At 43.1% G+C, this 18,206-nt stretch overlaps 1 protein-coding gene across 2 annotated transcripts in view; it reads right to left on the minus strand.

Annotated features, from left to right (window-relative positions):
• The window catches only part of LOC116608366, a 44,862-nt gene extending 26,769 nt beyond the window's left edge, over positions 1 to 18,093 (minus strand). For both annotated transcript variants that reach the window (XM_048734319.1, XM_048734318.1), the window contains exons 1-9: positions 17,812 to 18,093; positions 17,564 to 17,608; positions 17,392 to 17,427; positions 16,643 to 16,702; positions 6,183 to 6,416; positions 5,404 to 5,481; positions 2,072 to 4,930; positions 1,595 to 1,700; positions 62 to 1,201 (exon numbers count right to left, since the gene is read on the minus strand). In XM_048734319.1, coding sequence (XP_048590276.1) covers positions 62 to 1,201; positions 1,595 to 1,700; positions 2,072 to 4,930; positions 5,404 to 5,481; positions 6,183 to 6,416; positions 16,643 to 16,702; positions 17,392 to 17,427; positions 17,564 to 17,608; positions 17,812 to 17,841 — 4,588 coding nt within the window. In that variant the 5' untranslated portion in view covers positions 17,842 to 18,093. The remainder of the gene's footprint in view (positions 1 to 61; positions 1,202 to 1,594; positions 1,701 to 2,071; positions 4,931 to 5,403; positions 5,482 to 6,182; positions 6,417 to 16,642; positions 16,703 to 17,391; positions 17,428 to 17,563; positions 17,609 to 17,811) is intronic.
• Between the last annotated feature and the right edge of the window lie 113 nt (positions 18,094 to 18,206).

Below are 18,206 nucleotides of genomic sequence, written 5' to 3' on the forward strand. Positions count from 1 at the left end.
ATAACTTACTCGACTTAATTCGAAATATAGACTTTTGACTGATTGTATATCAAGTAGCTACCTCTTTGTTTGCTGTCATTGTTTACGTTAGGAGAAAGCCATGTTTGCTCAGCTTCGTCATCTTGGTGGAATCCTGATGCGCAGGCATCAAGCAGCATCCTCTCGTCTTCATGGAACATCTGTGTCACGCACAGATCACTGCTGACCTCATTGACATTTTCTCTGCTAGCGATTTCAGGTGGTCCATCAGATCTTGAAGTAAAATGATAGCATCGCTCGGCATCTCTTCCTGAGGAGTTGACCTGGTTGGCAGTATCCCTGTTGGAGGATTCATAGTATAGTCCATCAGAGTTTGAAGCAATCTGATTGCATCGATCGACATATTTCCCTGAAGCACACAGCCCAGAGCGTTCTCTTCTGGAGTTCTTATAAAACTGTCCATCTGAGAAAGAACCACCCTGATAGCGTCGTTTGGCATGTGTTGAAGAGTCATCAATTGAGCGAGTGATACGATCTGTCATCTCAGCTCTAGTTTTCCGGCTAGAGGTTTCATGGAATCGTCCGTCAGAGTTGGGGCCAAAAAAGGGACGGTCAACATCCATTGTCGAATCAATGGTACCAGTAATGTGATTTTCCTTCTTGCAGGTCACATCATCTTCATCTGGGTCAAGTCCAGCATTTCTTCGTCCGTTATAACACACCTCGTGCTTGCTCGGCCATTGGTTGAGTGAATACTCTAAAATCACTTCCGGTTTGTGGTGTCTGCGTTGGTGATGACGCTCCTCTTGACTGTTACAACCAATAGATTGATCCAGAAGCTCAGCAGAGGAGAATTGATCTTGGTCCATACTTTTGAGAGTTCCCGAAATCCCTACGTTGCCATCAAACTTCTTTAAAATGCTGTCACCGGAATGCAATCCCGACCACTCATCCAATAAAAAACCTTCTCGTGATGGAACTACAGCTTCTAATTCTACCAGTCCAGATGACAAGGGCCTTTTATCATCCGGGCAACTCAATACTGCCTGGCGCCGCGGAGCCTCGCGTGTGTTCGGCTGGGGAGCCTGGGGCACAGCCTGAGCCTGCAGACTTTCTGTCAGTACAGCGTTTGTGTCATCAAAGAGCATGCTCTCGTTTGTGGTGATGCGGTGTGGCTCAGAGGTCTGAATGTTATCGACCCATGCCAAATCGTCACTTGTATCTGTGAGAAAAGATGGTGATGATTGAACACTGTAATGTCTTTGTTCTCTTTTGTTCTGGCTTGACTATTACATTTTAACAACTACATTTTGTTGCATGGGATTTTAAAAACCACTCTAATTATGGTTATGATTATGCATTAATGGTGGTGGCAATATTGTGGTCATGTGCGTGTTTTAGGAAATGATATGATTACTTAACCAGTTTCTAAACGGATTTATCTAACTACTTATATCAACTCGTGTCACATCATTATTATTGATTTTTTCGAAAGTCATTTGTTTCGTCATCCAATATTTGACAGATATGGGTCCACATCTACCAGGTATTTCGGGATCTTCGCTTCTTTAAAAAAAATTACAATGATCATGATCATGATTTTTTGTTGACTTACCAATTTGCGCGGTTTCCGTATCAAAAGACGCCAAATCAAATGAAGGGTACGACCGCTGAACAGTCTGACTGGACAATGAGCCTTTCCACAAGCTTTCTTTACCGACCTGAGATATAATATAATACTAAGAAACACCACGTTAAGCTTGGCAACCATCGCCAGCCTATATTGGGTGGTTTTGCTGACAAACCTGTTACCGACAACTTGTTTGGACTTATCAACACTGTCCAATTTATATTAGAACCAAGTCTCACCCGCTGGATACTCGGGAAGATGGAAAAAAACACAAATTTGTATTAAACCTGGGTGGTTCTTTTTGCTTGACCATATTCTGTGCAGTGGTGGTATTAATCGGTCACCATTTGGACCGTAGTAAGTTGCCGCTTGAGCTTTTGACTGAAAACGAGTGTAATAAAGGTACCAGTGTAATCTAAGCTGTTTTTCTTTCTAACATAACGCTAAAATACCACTACTGACCTTGGCTGCTCCTGGCGAAACCACATTAGTCTTAACGATGGGTACGACTTTCTGCGGCGCAAATTCCTCGCGCAAAGGGTAGAACTCAGGAGACAACATGTGGTTAATGCTTGTCAGGGGATCTTCACAAATATCAGGGACCATAAACATCTCGTCATTGCAGGGTCCTTCAAACGGTACCATAGGCGTTGTCCCTAAACGCTGTCGCCTTGGATCGACCCCCATGTCTCTGTGGTTTATTGTCATTTGTTGGTCTTGCGCAGAATTACGATGAACTGAAACGCAATGCTGGGCTTCTCGAGTTCGGAGGCGGGATTCAACGTTACTTGAAGTTAAGCTATCTTTGGTCTGTGCGTCAGAAAACCGGGAGGACTCACTTAGCGCGGCAAAATCAAACAAAGGATGTTTGGAGACACGGGGAGTGTGTGTTGTGTGTCTCGGTGTCTCGTGCGGCAGATGAAAAAGGTGATTTGACATGGGGTTTACTGCAGGGGCTAGGGCTTTTTGTTGTTTGTCCTGTAGGCATTCCATGTTTTTTGATCTCAGAAACGCATTGAACAACTTGGCAACGCGATTATTTATCTTAGGCTGTGTAAAGGATTTGGTGGGAATGGAATCCTGTGAGTAGTCCGGCTCTTTTTCATACAAAGTTAGACTACTTTCATTTGTCGCAATAGATTGCTCTTGCGTAAATAAACGTTCGGTGTCTTCGCTACTTTCAAATGTGTCTTCCTCGTTACTAAATCTGTTGTCTTGGTGGCCGGTCAGAAGCGACTGTAATCGCTTTGAGCAAGTAGGAGGCATTGCTCCAGACCATTCATTGTTACCTTTAACTGCTGATTCTGTTTTTCGCATTTCACCACTGGACAGGATGGTATCCGTACCATCAACATATACGTCCTCCTCCTCCTCCTCCTGTTCTCTTACCTCAGTTTCTTCTGTAGGCGTCTGATCAAAGACCATCTTGTCACCAGCCCATTCCTTGAAACCTTTATGTTGTACATCGTCCTTAGCCTTTACACCACTGGACAGGATAGAATTAGTGCCAACAACATAGGCCTCCTCATTCTGCTGTTCTTTCAGCATGGTTTCTTTTACAATTCTATTCCTTGTATTGCGGTCTCTTGATTTGTTTCCGTCTCTAAGCGTCTTATGAGACATCAGGACATCACTGTCAACTCCGATGCAGTCTCGGTTAGAATCTGCATCTATCTTGAAGTCTTGTTCTTTCACATTGAAAGGTGAAATAGTAGCCTGCTTTTCATAACTTGTCTTATGTTCGCTTTTCATGGGGTTCTCATCAGAAATAAGCGTGTAACCTTCTTTCTCGATACTTCCGTGGCTCGGACCACAGACAACATCCTCGCTTTCTTTGGAACTTGAAAAAGCCGACCACTGATTCTCTATACGCATGTCTGACTCGCCACTAGATTTTCTACTTTCCTTATTAATTACTTCAGCTACCTTACTACTAGGCGCTTTCCTGCCAGGCTCAAAACTAGCATGCTGTTCCCAGCTCGCCATTTCAAAATCCTCTAGTAAAAGGCTTTCATCCAAGGAAAACAATCTCTCCGGATGATCAAAAATGTCGTCTTGAATTAGACTTTTTTCATCATTGACCCTGCTAGAGCTAGGCAACATATCTGCATTCCCATCTACATTGACTTCCTTCACAATATCTCTACCCGAGTAACTCAAGATATCTGATTCCCCAGTGCTTATGTCCATATCATTGTTCGAGCTAGGCAACATATGTACATGTTCGTCGACATTGTCTCTAACCAGATCAAACCTGCTCGAGCAAGAAAAAGCATCTGTTTCTTCATCTAGATTACTTCCATTCACAATGTGCCTTCTCGATCTAGGCAACATATCTGCTTTTGAAAAGAACGTTGTTGCACAAGGGGTACAGTTTACATGACCCTTCACAACTTCTTCATCATTGGGCAGTTCACCTGTTCCAGCATCTGTTTCCAGTGTCGTATTAGAATTAAAGGTTTTGCAATCATCCGGCGAGAATACACAAGAGTCTGGGGTCAAAACCAGTGTTGTATCCATGTTATCAGGGTTCACAAGTACGCCTGGAGAGGAGATTGACTTATCAATAGCGGGAAAAGGGTTATTGGAAAGACCTGATGAAAACCTGTCCAACCTGTTCAGCCTGTATGGACTAACATCAGAAAGTTTTACTCCAGACTCGTCACGCCTGTCTGACCAGTTGCCAAATTTGTCTGACTGGTTTTCATTTATATCTTTGGTGGTTTTACATAGGTTCAACAATTTGCGTGGATTGCTGCAAAAATTAACAGATGTTTCAGAGTTGCTGACCAAACTAACGGGTGAATCACCAGGCACCCTTGTCGTTTGGAAACTGTTTGCTTGCATTTTGTCTCTCCCATACACCATTTCAGACGCTTGTCCTCGAGAAGTAGTGGAAGTTTGTTCATTTCTTTTTCCAAATAATGCCATGATCTGCAAAGCATCTCTTTTCTTATTGCTGGCAGAATCAGCGCCATATGACCCACTATCAGTTTCAGCACTTTGCATGTTTACTGATTGCACTACAGGGGTTTTCTCATGCGGGTTATTTCTGCCTCTTGCTTGTAGCAGCCGATTAGCAGTAGTAAGGTCGTTCCCCGGCTCATCAATATTAGGAACATTTCTAGGAACAAACGGTGAGTTTTCTGGGATTGGGAAGCTCTCAGATGAGGTTATCCCTGTATTTCCCGGTAAGCCCAAGGTTAGATGGCTTGGGAATGAAGTTCCTCGGCGCGACCTGCACATATTCTTATCTTGGGCTGTGCTGCCATGGTTACTTGAAGGAGTAAGGACTAAATCTTCGTTTTCAGTAACTCTCAGCTGAAAAAGGATACAGTCAAAAAATAAAAATTTACCTCACTCAAGCCATGATACATAGACATCTATACATTTCTGTACAAAATGGGCAACAATTATCTTGATAAATAAATAGTTGAATTAATGAATTCGATTAAGAGAATGCAGATACAAGTCATATGCCCTATAACTCATGTCTGACCACAGAACATAGCTGACATTGTTTTTTTGTGGAGGGAGGAAACCGGGAAATCCAATAAAAAAACATTTTGCAAGAAACAGCTAATTGAACTTTTGCCAAAACCAAGAATACAAACCCAGGAACTTTTAATGCCTTGCCAATGTTCTTAAGGTAGGCATTATACAAAAGGTAAAAATAAAAACACAGAAATATTGTAAGCATGTGACCACCTCTGTAAAGTGTAATTTTGTATGGTTCTCAGTCACCTATTGAGTTAACCTTAGCATATCTTTAGTTAACAACACATCTGTCCCACCTTTTTGCTTGGTGGTTGTGGAGGAATACAGGGAAACTCTTCCTCAAATCTCTCTACAAATCTTGGAGCCTGAAAACCCTGTTTAAGGTAATGACACAATAATAATTATTATCTGTTATAAATTACACATTTAGCAGAAATCTTTGTTCCATTTAGCCCATTTACAGCTAAAACATCAGCAACAAAAAACACTTCAGTACCAGCCTAAATGTGAGAATCTAGGCATGACACTTTGTGCTCTTTTGTGCTGGTCCACACCAACTCAATGAGTAACAATTTTGAAGATTGTAGTATGGTATGATCTAGTTTAAAGTTGTTCATTTGTGTTTGATTGTGGGACAAAGATTTCTGCTTTTTCATAACTTTATTAATTGGGGGGGGGGGGGGTTAGAAATCTAATGAAAAGAAAGCCTGAATCCAAATGAAATTTTCCATGCATACTTTTTCCAGACATTTCTAATTTTTTTGCATTTCTCACGCAATTTATTTCTTACTAGTCCTCATTGAAGAAACTCCTTGGTAATCAATAAACGATTTTAATGACAATGATGAAAAAGTCAGCCTATGATAAACAATTATAAATAAGTGGCAATGAGATAACAGAATAGTGGTATAATCACGGGACTTACAATAAAAGTGGCCAAGATGGCTAAAAGATTGTCAGATCAAAATACAAAATGGCCGCTTACAAATAACCGGTCAGCGGTTATGCTGAGCCCAGGGTACAGTGATAATAAAACCCTTCACTTATCATATTTTCATGCTACAGTATTCCTTACCAAATTCTTTCTCTTGAAGGCAGGCTTTCTGCCAGCAGACAGTCCAAATGATGATGACTTTACTGATGATGATGATGATGGGAGGGGGTTATCATGAAACGTTGATGATGACTGGAGCATGGTACCATGAGATGATGACAATGACTGGCGGAAGTCATCATTAGATGTGCGATTGAGTTGCTCCTCTATTGTGATTAAATATTTGTCACTCTCAAGCTCTGCTCCATTACAAATCTGTCAATTATAAGAAGACAAATCCATGCCTTAAAAGAGCATGCCTAATGTTGTAGCAGTGGTGTAGCCAGGATTTTTAACACGGGGGAGGGGGTGGGGCCAGAAAGGCCCTTTCAAGGCATTTTCTCCTGTATTTAGATAATTTCTCATACATTTATGTATTTTTGGCTTCTAGAAGGGGGGGGGGGGGCTAGGTCACCCTCCTGTCTACGCCCCTGTGTAGTCTTTATGGAGTGCAGACCTAACACTGATTGTGGAAGCCCATTGAAAATTTTCTCCAATGCCTCCCCAATGTTTCCTGCCAGCCCCCCAAAACCCTACCCATCCATCCATCCATACATGACTGTGCTATCCCTTTATAGACCCTGGCATATACATACATAACTCTGCCTAAAACCCCATCCATCCATCCCTACATGACTGTGCTATCCCTTTATCGACCCTGGCATATACATACATACAGTAACTCTGCCTAAAACCCCACCCATCCATCCATCCCTACATGACTGTGCTATCCCTTTATAGTCCCTGGCATATACATACATAACTCTGCCTAAAACCCCATCCATCCACCCCTACATGACTGTGCTATCCCTTTATAGTCCCTGGCATATACATACATAACTCTGCCTAAAACCCCACCCATCCATCCATCCCTACATGACCGTGCTATCCCTTTATAGTCCCTGGCATATACATACATAACTCTGCCCAAAACCCCATCCATCCATCCCTACATGACTGTGCTATCCCTTTATAGTCCCTGGCATATACATACATAACTCTGCCTAAAACCCCATCCATCCACCCCTACATGACTGTGCTATCCCTTTATAGTCCCTGGCATATACATACATAACTCTGCCTAAAACCCCATCCTTCCATCCCTACATGACCGTGCTATCCCTTTATAGTCCCTGGCATATACATACATAACTCTGCCTAAAACCCCATCCATCCATCCCTACATGACTGTGCTATCCCTTTATAGACCCTGGCATATACATACATAACTCTGCCTAAAACCCCATCCATCCATCCCTACATGACCGTGCTATCCCTTTATAGACCCTAGCATATACATACATAACTCTGCCTAAAACCCCATCCATCCATCCCTACATGACTGTGCTATCCCTTTATAGTCCCTGGCATATACATACATAACTCTGCCTAAAACCCCATCCATCCATCCCTACATGACTGTGCTATCCCTTTATAGTCCCTGGCATATACATACATAACTCTGCCTAAAACCCCATCCATCCACCCCTACATGACTGTGCTATCCCTTTATAGTCCCTGGCATATACATACATAACTCTGCCTAAAACCCCATCCATCCATCCCTACATGACTGTGCTATCCCTTTATAGTCCCTGGCATATACATACATAACTCTGCCTAAAACCCCATCCACCCATCCCTACATGACTGTGCTATCCCTTTATAGTCCCTGGCATATACATACATAACTCTGCCTAAAACCCCATCCACCCATCCCTACATGACTGTGCTATCCCTTTATAGTCCCTGGCATATACATACATAACTCTGCCTAAAACCCCATCCATCCATCCCTACATGACTGTGCTATCCCTTTATGGTCCCTGGCATATACATACATAACTCTGCCTAAAACCCCATCCATCCACCCCTACATGACTGTGCTATCCCTTTATAGTCCCTGGCATATACATACATAACTCTGCCTAATACCCAATCCATCCACCCCTACATGACTGTGCTATCCCTTTATAGACCCTGGCATATACATACATAACTCTGCCTAAAACCCCATCCATCCACCCCTACATGGCTGTGCTATCCCTTTATCGACCCTGGCATATACATACATACAGTAACTCTGCCTAAAACCCTACCCATCCATCCATCCCTACATGACTTTGCTATCCCTTTATAGACCCTGGCATATACATACATAACTCTGCCTAAAACCCCACCCATCCATCCATCCCTACATGACCGTGCTATCCCTTTATAGTCCCTGGCATATACATACATAACTCTGCCTAAAACCCCATCCACACATCCCTACATGACCGTGCTATCCCTTTATAGTCCCTGGCATATACATACATAACTCTGCCTAAAACCCCATCCATCCACCCCTACATGACTGTGCTATCCCTTTATAGTCCCTGGCATATACATACATAACTCTGCCTAAAACCCCATCCATCCATCCCTACATGACTGTGCTATCCCTTTATAGTCCCTGGCATATACATACATAACTCTGCCTAAAACCCCATCCATCCATCCCTACATGACCGTGCTATCCCTTTATAGTCCCTGGCATATACATACATAACTCTGCCTAAAACCCCATCCACACATCCCTACATGACCGTGCTATCCCTTTATAGTCCCTGGCATATACATACATAACTCTGCCTAAAACCCCATCCATCCACCCCTACATGACTGTGCTATCCCTTTATAGTCCCTGGCATATACATACATAACTCTGCCTAATACCCCATCCATCCATCCCTACATGACTGTGCTATCCCTTTATAGACCCTGGCATATACATACATAACTCTGCCTAAAACCCCATCCATCCATCCCTACATGACCGTGCTATCCCTTTATAGACCCTGGCATATACATACATAACTCTGCCTAAAACCCCATCCATCCACCCCTACATGACCGTGCTATCCCTTTATAGACCCTAGCATATACATACATAACTCTGCCTAAAACCCCATCCATCCATCCCTACATGACTGTGCTATCCCTTTATAGTCCCTGGCATATACATACATAACTCTGCCTAAAACCCCATCCACCCATCCCTACATGACTGTGCTATCCCTTTATAGTCCCTGGCATATACATACATAACTCTGCCTAAAACCCCATCCACCCATCCCTACATGACTGTGCTATCCCTTTATAGTCCCTGGCATATACATACATAACTCTGCCTCAAACCCCATCCATCCATCCCTACATGACTGTGCTATCCCTTTATAGTCCCTGGCATATACATACATAACTCTGCCTAAAACCCCACCCACCCATCCCTACATGACTGTGCTATCCCTTTATGGTCCCTGGCATATACATACATAACTCTGCCTAAAACCCCATCCATCCACCCCTACATGACTGTGCTATCCCTTTATAGTCCCTGGCATATACATACATAACTCTGCCTAATACCCAATCCATCCACCCCTACATGACTGTGCTATCCCTTTATAGACCCTGGCATATACATACATAACTCTGCCTAAAACCCCATCCATCCACCCCTACATGGCTGTGCTATCCCTTTATCGACCCTGGCATATACATACATACAGTAACTCTGCCTAAAACCCTACCCATCCATCCATCCCTACATGACCGTGCTATCCCTTTATAGTCCCTGGCATATACATACATAACTCTGCCTAAAACCCCATCCACACATCCCTACATGACCGTGCTATCCCTTTATAGTCCCTGGCATATACATACATAACTCTGCCTAAAACCCCATCCATCCACCCCTACATGACTGTGCTATCCCTTTATAGTCCCTGGCATATACATACATAACTCTGCCTAAAACCCCATCCATCCATCCCTACATGACTGTGCTATCCCTTTATAGTCCCTGGCATATACATACATAACTCTGCCTAAAACCCCATCCATCCATCCCTACATGACCGTGCTATCCCTTTATAGTCCCTGGCATATACATACATAACTCTGCCTAAAACCCCATCCACACATCCCTACATGACCGTGCTATCCCTTTATAGTCCCTGGCATATACATACATAACTCTGCCTAAAACCCCATCCATCCACCCCTACATGACTGTGCTATCCCTTTATAGTCCCTGGCATATACATACATAACTCTGCCTAATACCCCATCCATCCATCCCTACATGACTGTGCTATCCCTTTATCGACCCTGGCATATACATACATAACTCTGCCTAAAACCCCATCCATCCATCCCTACATGACCGTGCTATCCCTTTATAGACCCTGGCATAAACATACATAACTCTGCCTAAAACCCCATCCATCCACCCCTACATGACCGTGCTATCCCATTAAAGTCCCTGGCATATACATACATAACTCTGCCTAAAACCCCATCCACCCATCCCTACATGACTGTGCTATCCCTTTATGGTCCCTGGCATATACATACATAACTCTGCCTAAAACCCCATCCATCCACCCCTACATGACTGTGCTATCCCTTTATAGTCCCTGGCATATACATACATAACTCTGCCTAATACCCAATCCATCCACCCCTACATGACTGTGCTATCCCTTTATAGACCCTGGCATATACATACATAACTCTGCCTAAAACCCCATCCATCCACCCCTACATGACTTTGCTATCCCTTTATAGACCCTGGCATATACATACATAACTCTGCCTAAAACCCCACCCATCCATCCATCCCTACATGACCGTGCTATCCCTTTATAGTCCCTGGCATATACATACCATAACTCTGCCTAAAACCCCATCCACACATCCCTACATGACCGTGCTATCCCTTTATAGTCCCTGGCATATACATACATAACTCTGCCTAAAACCCCATCCATCCACCCCTACATGACTGTGCTATCCCTTTATAGTCCCTGGCATATACATACATAACTCTGCCTAAAACCCCATCCATCCATCCCTACATGACTGTGCTATCCCTTTATAGTCCCTGGCATATACATACATAACTCTGCCTAAAACCCCATCCATCCATCCCTACATGACCGTGCTATCCCTTTATAGTCCCTGGCATATACATACATAACTCTGCCTAAAACCCCATCCATCCACCCCTACATGACTGTGCTATCCCTTTATAGTCCCTGGCATATACATACATAACTCTGCCTAAAACCCCATCCATCCATCCCTACATGACCGTGCTATCCCTTTATGGACCCTGGCATATACATACATAACTCTGCCTAAAACCCCACCCATCCATCCATCCCTACATGACTGTGCTATCCCTTTATAGACCCTGGCATATACATACATAACTCTGCCTAAAACCCCATCCATCCACCCATCCATCCCTACATGACTGTGCTATCCCTTTATAGACCCTGGCATATACATACATAACTCTGCCTAAAACCCCATCCATCCATCCCTACATGACTGTGCTATCCCTTTATAGTCCCTGGCATATACATACATAACTCTGCCTAAAACCCCATCCACCCATCCCTACATGACTGTGCTATCCCTTTATAGTCCCTGGCATATACATACATAACTCTGCCTAAAACCCCATCCATCCATCCCTACATGACTGTGCTATCCCTTTATCGACCCTGGCATATACATACATAACTCTGCCTAAAACCCCATCCATCCATCCCTACATGACCGTGCTATCCCTTTATAGTCCCTGGCATATACATACATAACTCTGCCTAAAACCCCATCCATCCAATCCCTACATGACTGTGCTATCCCTTTATGGTCCCTGGCATATACATACATAACTCTGCCTAAAACCCCATCCATCCATCCCTACATGACTGTGCTATCCCTTTATGGTCCCTGGCATATACATACATAACTCTGCCTAAAACCCCATCCATCCACCCCTACATGACTGTGCTATCCCTTTATAGTCCCTGGCATATACATACATAACTCTGCCTAATACCCAATCCACCCATCCCTACATGACTGTGCTATCCCTTTATAGTCCCTGGCATATACATACATAACTCTGCCTAAAACCCCATCCATCCATCCCTACATGACTGTGCTATCCCTTTATAGTCCCTGGCATATACATACATAACTCTGCCTAATACCCAATCCATCCACCCCTACATGACCGTGCTATCCCTTTATAGACCCTGGCATATACATACATAACTCTGCCTAAAACCCCATCCATCCATCCATCCCTACATGGCTGTGCTATCCCTTTATGGTCCCTGGCATATACATACATAACTCTGCCTAAAACCCCATCCATCCATCCATACATCCCTACATGACTGTGCTATCCCTTTATAGTCCCTGGCATATACATACATAACTCTGCCTAAAACCCCATCCATCCATCCATCCCTACATGACTGTGCTATCCCTTTATAGACCCTGGCATATACATACATAACTCTGCCTAAAACCCCATCCATCCACCCCTACATGACTGTGCTATCCCTTTATGGTCCCTGGCATATACATACATAACTCTGCCTAAAACCCCATCCATCCATCCCTACATGACTGTGCTATCCCTTTATAGACCCTGGCATATACATACATAACTCTGCCTAAAACCCCATCCATCCATCCATCCCTACATGGCTGTGCTATCCCTTTATGGTCCCTGGCATATACATACATAACTCTGCCTAAAACCCCATCCATCCATCCATCCATCCCTACATGACTGTGCTATCCCTTTATAGTCCCTGGCATATACATACATAACTCTGCCTAAAACCCCATCCATCCATCCATCCCTACATGACTGTGCTATCCCTTTATAGACCCTGGCATATACATACATAACTCTGCCTAAAACCCCATCCATCCACCCCTACATGACTGTGCTATCCCTTTATGGTCCCTGGCATATACATACATAACTCTGCCTAAAACCCCATCCATCCATCCCTACATGACTGTGCTATCCCTTTATAGTCCCTGGCATATACATACATAACTCTGCCTAAAACCCCATCCATCCACCCCTACATGACTGTGCTATCCCTTTATAGTCCCTGGCATATACATACATAACTCTGCCTAAAACCCCATCCATCCATCCCTACATGACTGTGCTATCCCTTTATAGTCCCTGGCATATACATACATAACTCTGCCTAATACCCAATCCATCCACCCCTACATGACCGTGCTATCCCGTTATAGACCCTGGCATATACATACATAACTCTGCCTAAAACCCCATCCATCCAATCCCTACATGACTGTGCTATCCCTTTATGGTCCCTGGCATATACATACATAACTCTGCCTAAAACCCCATCCATCCATCCCTACATGACTGTGCTATCCTTTTATGGTCCCTGGCATATACATACATAACTCTGCCTAAAACCCCATCCATCCACCCCTACATGACTGTGCTATCCCTTTATAGTCCCTGGCATATACATACATAACTCTGCCTAAAACCCCATCCATCCATCCCTACATGACTGTGCTATCCCTTTATAGTCCCTGGCATATACATACATAACTCTGCCTAATACCCAATCCATCCACCCCTACATGACCGTGCTATCCCTTTATAGACCCTGGCATATACATACATAACTCTGCCTAAAACCCCATCCATCCACCCCTACATGGCTGTGCTATCCCTTTATGGTCCCTGGCATATACATACATAACTCTGCCTAAAACCCCATCCATCCATCCATCCATCCCTACATGACTGTGCTATCCCTTTATAGTCCCTGGCATATACATACATAACTCTGCCTAAAACCCCATCCATCCATCCATCCCTACATGACTGTGCTATCCCTTTATAGACCCTGGCATATACATACATAACTCTGCCTAAAACCCCATCCATCCACCCCTACATGACTGTGCTATCCCTTTATAGTCCCTGGCATATACATACATAACTCTGCCTAAAACCCCATCCATCCATCCCTACATGACTGTGCTATCCCTTTATAGTCCCTGGCATATACATACATAACTCTGCCTAAAACCCCATCCATCCATCCATCCATCCCTACATGACTGTGCTATCCCTTTATAGACCCTGGCATATACATACATAACTCTGCCTAAAACCCCATCCTTCCATCCCTACATGACTGTGCTATCCCTTTATAGTCCCTGGCATATACATACATAACTCTGCCTAAAACCCCATCCATCCATCCCTACATGACTGTGCTATCCCTTTATGGTCCCTGGCATATACATACATAACTCTGCCTAAAACCCCATCCACACATCCCTACATGACCGTGCTATCCCTTTATAGACCCTGGCATATACATACATAACTCTGCCTAAAACCCCATCCATCCAATCCCTACATGACTGTGCTATCCCTTTATGGTCCCTGGCATATACATACATAACTCTGCCTAAAACCCCATCCATCCATCCCTACATGACTGTGCTATCCCTTTATGGTCCCTGGCATATACATACATAACTCTGCCTAAAACCCCATCCATCCACCCCTACATGACTGTGCTATCCCTTTATAGTCCCTGGCATATACATACATAACTCTGCCTAAAACCCCATCCATCCATCCCTACATGACTGTGCTATCCCTTTATAGTCCCTGGCATATACATACATAACTCTGCCTAATACCCAATCCATCCACCCCTACATGACCGTGCTATCCCTTTATAGACCCTGGCATATACATACATAACTCTGCCTAAAACCCCATCCATCCACCCCTACATGGCTGTGCTATCCCTTTATGGTCCCTGGCATATACATACATAACTCTGCCTAAAACCCCATCCATCCATCCATCCATCCCTACATGACTGTGCTATCCCTTTATAGTCCCTGGCATATACATACATAACTCTGCCTAAAACCCCATCCATCCATCCATCCATCCATCCCTACATGACTGTGCTATCCCTTTATAGACCCTGGCATATACATACATAACTCTGCCTAAAACCCCATCCATCCACCCCTACATGACTGTGCTATCCCTTTATAGTCCCTGGCATATACATACATAACTCTGCCTAAAACCCCATCCATCCATCCCTACATGACTGTGCTATCCCTTTATAGTCCCTGGCATATACATACATAACTCTGCCTAAAACCCCATCCATCCATCCATCCATCCCTACATGACTGTGCTATCCCTTTATAGACCCTGGCATATACATACATAACTCTGCCTAAAACCCCATCCTTCCATCCCTACATGACTGTGCTATCCCTTTATAGTCCCTGGCATATACATACATAACTCTGCCTAAAACCCCATCCATCCATCCCTACATGACTGTGCTATCCCTTTATGGTCCCTGGCATATACATACATAACTCTGCCTAAAACCCCATCCACACATCCCTACATGACCGTGCTATCCCTTTATAGACCCTGGCATATACATACATAACTCTGCCTAAAACCCCATCCATCCATCCATCCCTACATGACCGTGCTATCCCTTTATAGACCCTGGCATATACATACATAACTCTGCCTAAAACCCCATCCATCCACCCCTACATGACTGTGCTATCCCTTTATGGTCCCTGGCATATACATACATAACTCTGCCTAAAACCCCATCCATCCATCCATCCCTACATGACTGTGCTATCCCTTTATAGTCCCTGGCATATACATACATAACTCTGCCTAAAACCCCATCCATCCATCCATCCCTACATGACTGTGCTATCCCTTTATAGACCCTGGCATATACATACATAACTCTGCCTAAAACCCCATCCATCCACCCCTACATGACTGTGCTATCCCTTTATAGTCCCTGGCATATACATACATAACTCTGCCTAAAACCCCATCCATCCATCCATCCCTACATGACCGTGCTATCCCTTTATAGTCCTGGCATATACATACATAACTCTGCCTAAAACCCCATCCATCCACCCCTACATGACTGTGCTATCCCTTTATAGTCCCTGGCATATACATACATAACTCTGCCTAAAATCCCATCCATCCACACCTACATGACTGTGCTATCCCTTTATAGTCCCTGTCCCTGGCATATACATACATAACTCTGCCTAATACCCAATCCATCCACCCCTACATGACTGTGCTATCCCTTTATAGTCCCTGGCATATACATACATAACTCTGCCTAAAACCCCATCCATCCACCCCTACATGACTGTGCTATCCCTTTATAGTCCCTGGCATATACATACATAACTCTGCCTAAAACCCCATCCATCCACACCTACATGACTGTGCTATCCCTTTATAGTCCCTGGCATATACATACATAACTCTGCCTAAAACCCCATCCATCCACACCTACATGACTGTGCTATCCCTTTATAGTCCCTGTCCCTGGCATATACATACATAACTCTGCCTAAAACCCCTGTCATCCCCCTCCCCCCTCCGCCCCCTTCCAACACATACAGGTGCCCTGTAGGTCCTTTATTATGAGGGGCTACCATTCAGTATATTTGGTAATACAAATATATATTCAGTATACCTGTTCTTGGCGTACAAACAAGGAGTCCAACAGCTTGTTGTCTTCACTATAGAGTGATGCCTGAAAGCATTTATCAAAACAAAATTAAAAGCAAATCTCAGAAAAATATCATTGAAGAGATGAAAACATTATTGTCTATTCAGTCTATTCGTCCGGGAGGCTAGGTTAATTTTGCAAATTCCACGTCTGTACCTGAAATGTGTTTTTCAATTCAAACAAGCATGTGCTGTGATTGATTTCTTAATGGACACTCTGGTCCCTCTTGTTTTAGAAAATGAACACTTTCCTAAGTATGCCTAAAAGCTTTTAACCATTCTTTAGTACTCAAAAGTTATCATAATTAATTGTACAGCTGTATTTTTTGCTATGTTTTGGCAGTCACTAAGGTCTGCACTCAACAAAGTCTAGTTGTGACTGGGTGTCAACTTGTGCGTGTGCGTGCAAAAAGAGTGCTACAGTATTCTTTTTATAGCATGAGTTTGTGTAAAGGCCTCAAAAGAAAGCATCTGAGAACTGATAAGTACAGAGTTTGACAGCAAAGAGGAAATAGAAGAGCTGAAGGTAAAACAATACAGTGATTTTAAAAGCTATCTGTCCATATACAAGAGAAAATACAGTAAGTATACAAAATTTTATAAGACGGAAAAACATCAATTAATCAATTAAAAGATCCCCATAGATAATTATGAAAACAATTATAGCTTACTGTAGCAACTAATTCACAAAGTATATGCACTGTATTTATATACCTTGTTTGTACTGCAGATAAACTTAACAACGCCATCCTGAAAAAAATAACATTCTCATAAATACCGGCAGTACAGAAAATGCACAACAATCAACAATAACAAGCAATGTAAAGTTATGATTGACAATAATATGAATATCAGCTATAACAGATCCTTACTGTAATGCATTTACCTGCCACGTTTTTCTCTTTTTGGCTTTCTGGTGCGTATAAAGGACCTGAAAATAGGAATCAATCATGTTAGCAATTTTTTTTTATCAAGGACTACGAGAACAACGAGTGAAGAAAGTAAAACAATCCGCTTTAATTTTGTTGCTCCGAACTTAATACTTCCTAAATTTTCAACTTTATAAGAATTTCAAGAATTATTAATAGGGTATTCAGTATTATGAAAAAAAAACATATTTAAACTCATACCTACCGAAAACATAACATGTCTGTGTGTTGACATTATTTGGAGGATCTTTTCGCACTCGTTACGTACGGGAAAGCTAGCGACACTTCAAGATAACATTACAGGATTTAAGTCAAGACTTCGCCATATACCTCATTATAACATTGCTGCTGGACACAAAGTCATGAGTTAGAGTAATTGTCATTTAAAAGTTTAGAAAACCTCGTCGATTTGGGTCAACTTCATGTATTGATACGGCCGCCATTTTGAATTCACGCGCGCAGTTGTCCCCGGCAGTATTACCCAAAGTGCTGTTCGGGCTTCGATTTTCCCGCCAAAATTGAGAAACTTGTAAAAATAAACCAGCTTTTCCGCATTAAGTCTTGATGTGAACCGTAAATTTTTATTACCTATTTTATGGG

Source organism: Nematostella vectensis, chromosome 11 (genome assembly GCF_932526225.1).
Source record: "Nematostella vectensis chromosome 11, jaNemVect1.1, whole genome shotgun sequence".
In the NCBI taxonomy this organism is placed as follows: domain Eukaryota; kingdom Metazoa; phylum Cnidaria; class Anthozoa; order Actiniaria; family Edwardsiidae; genus Nematostella; species Nematostella vectensis.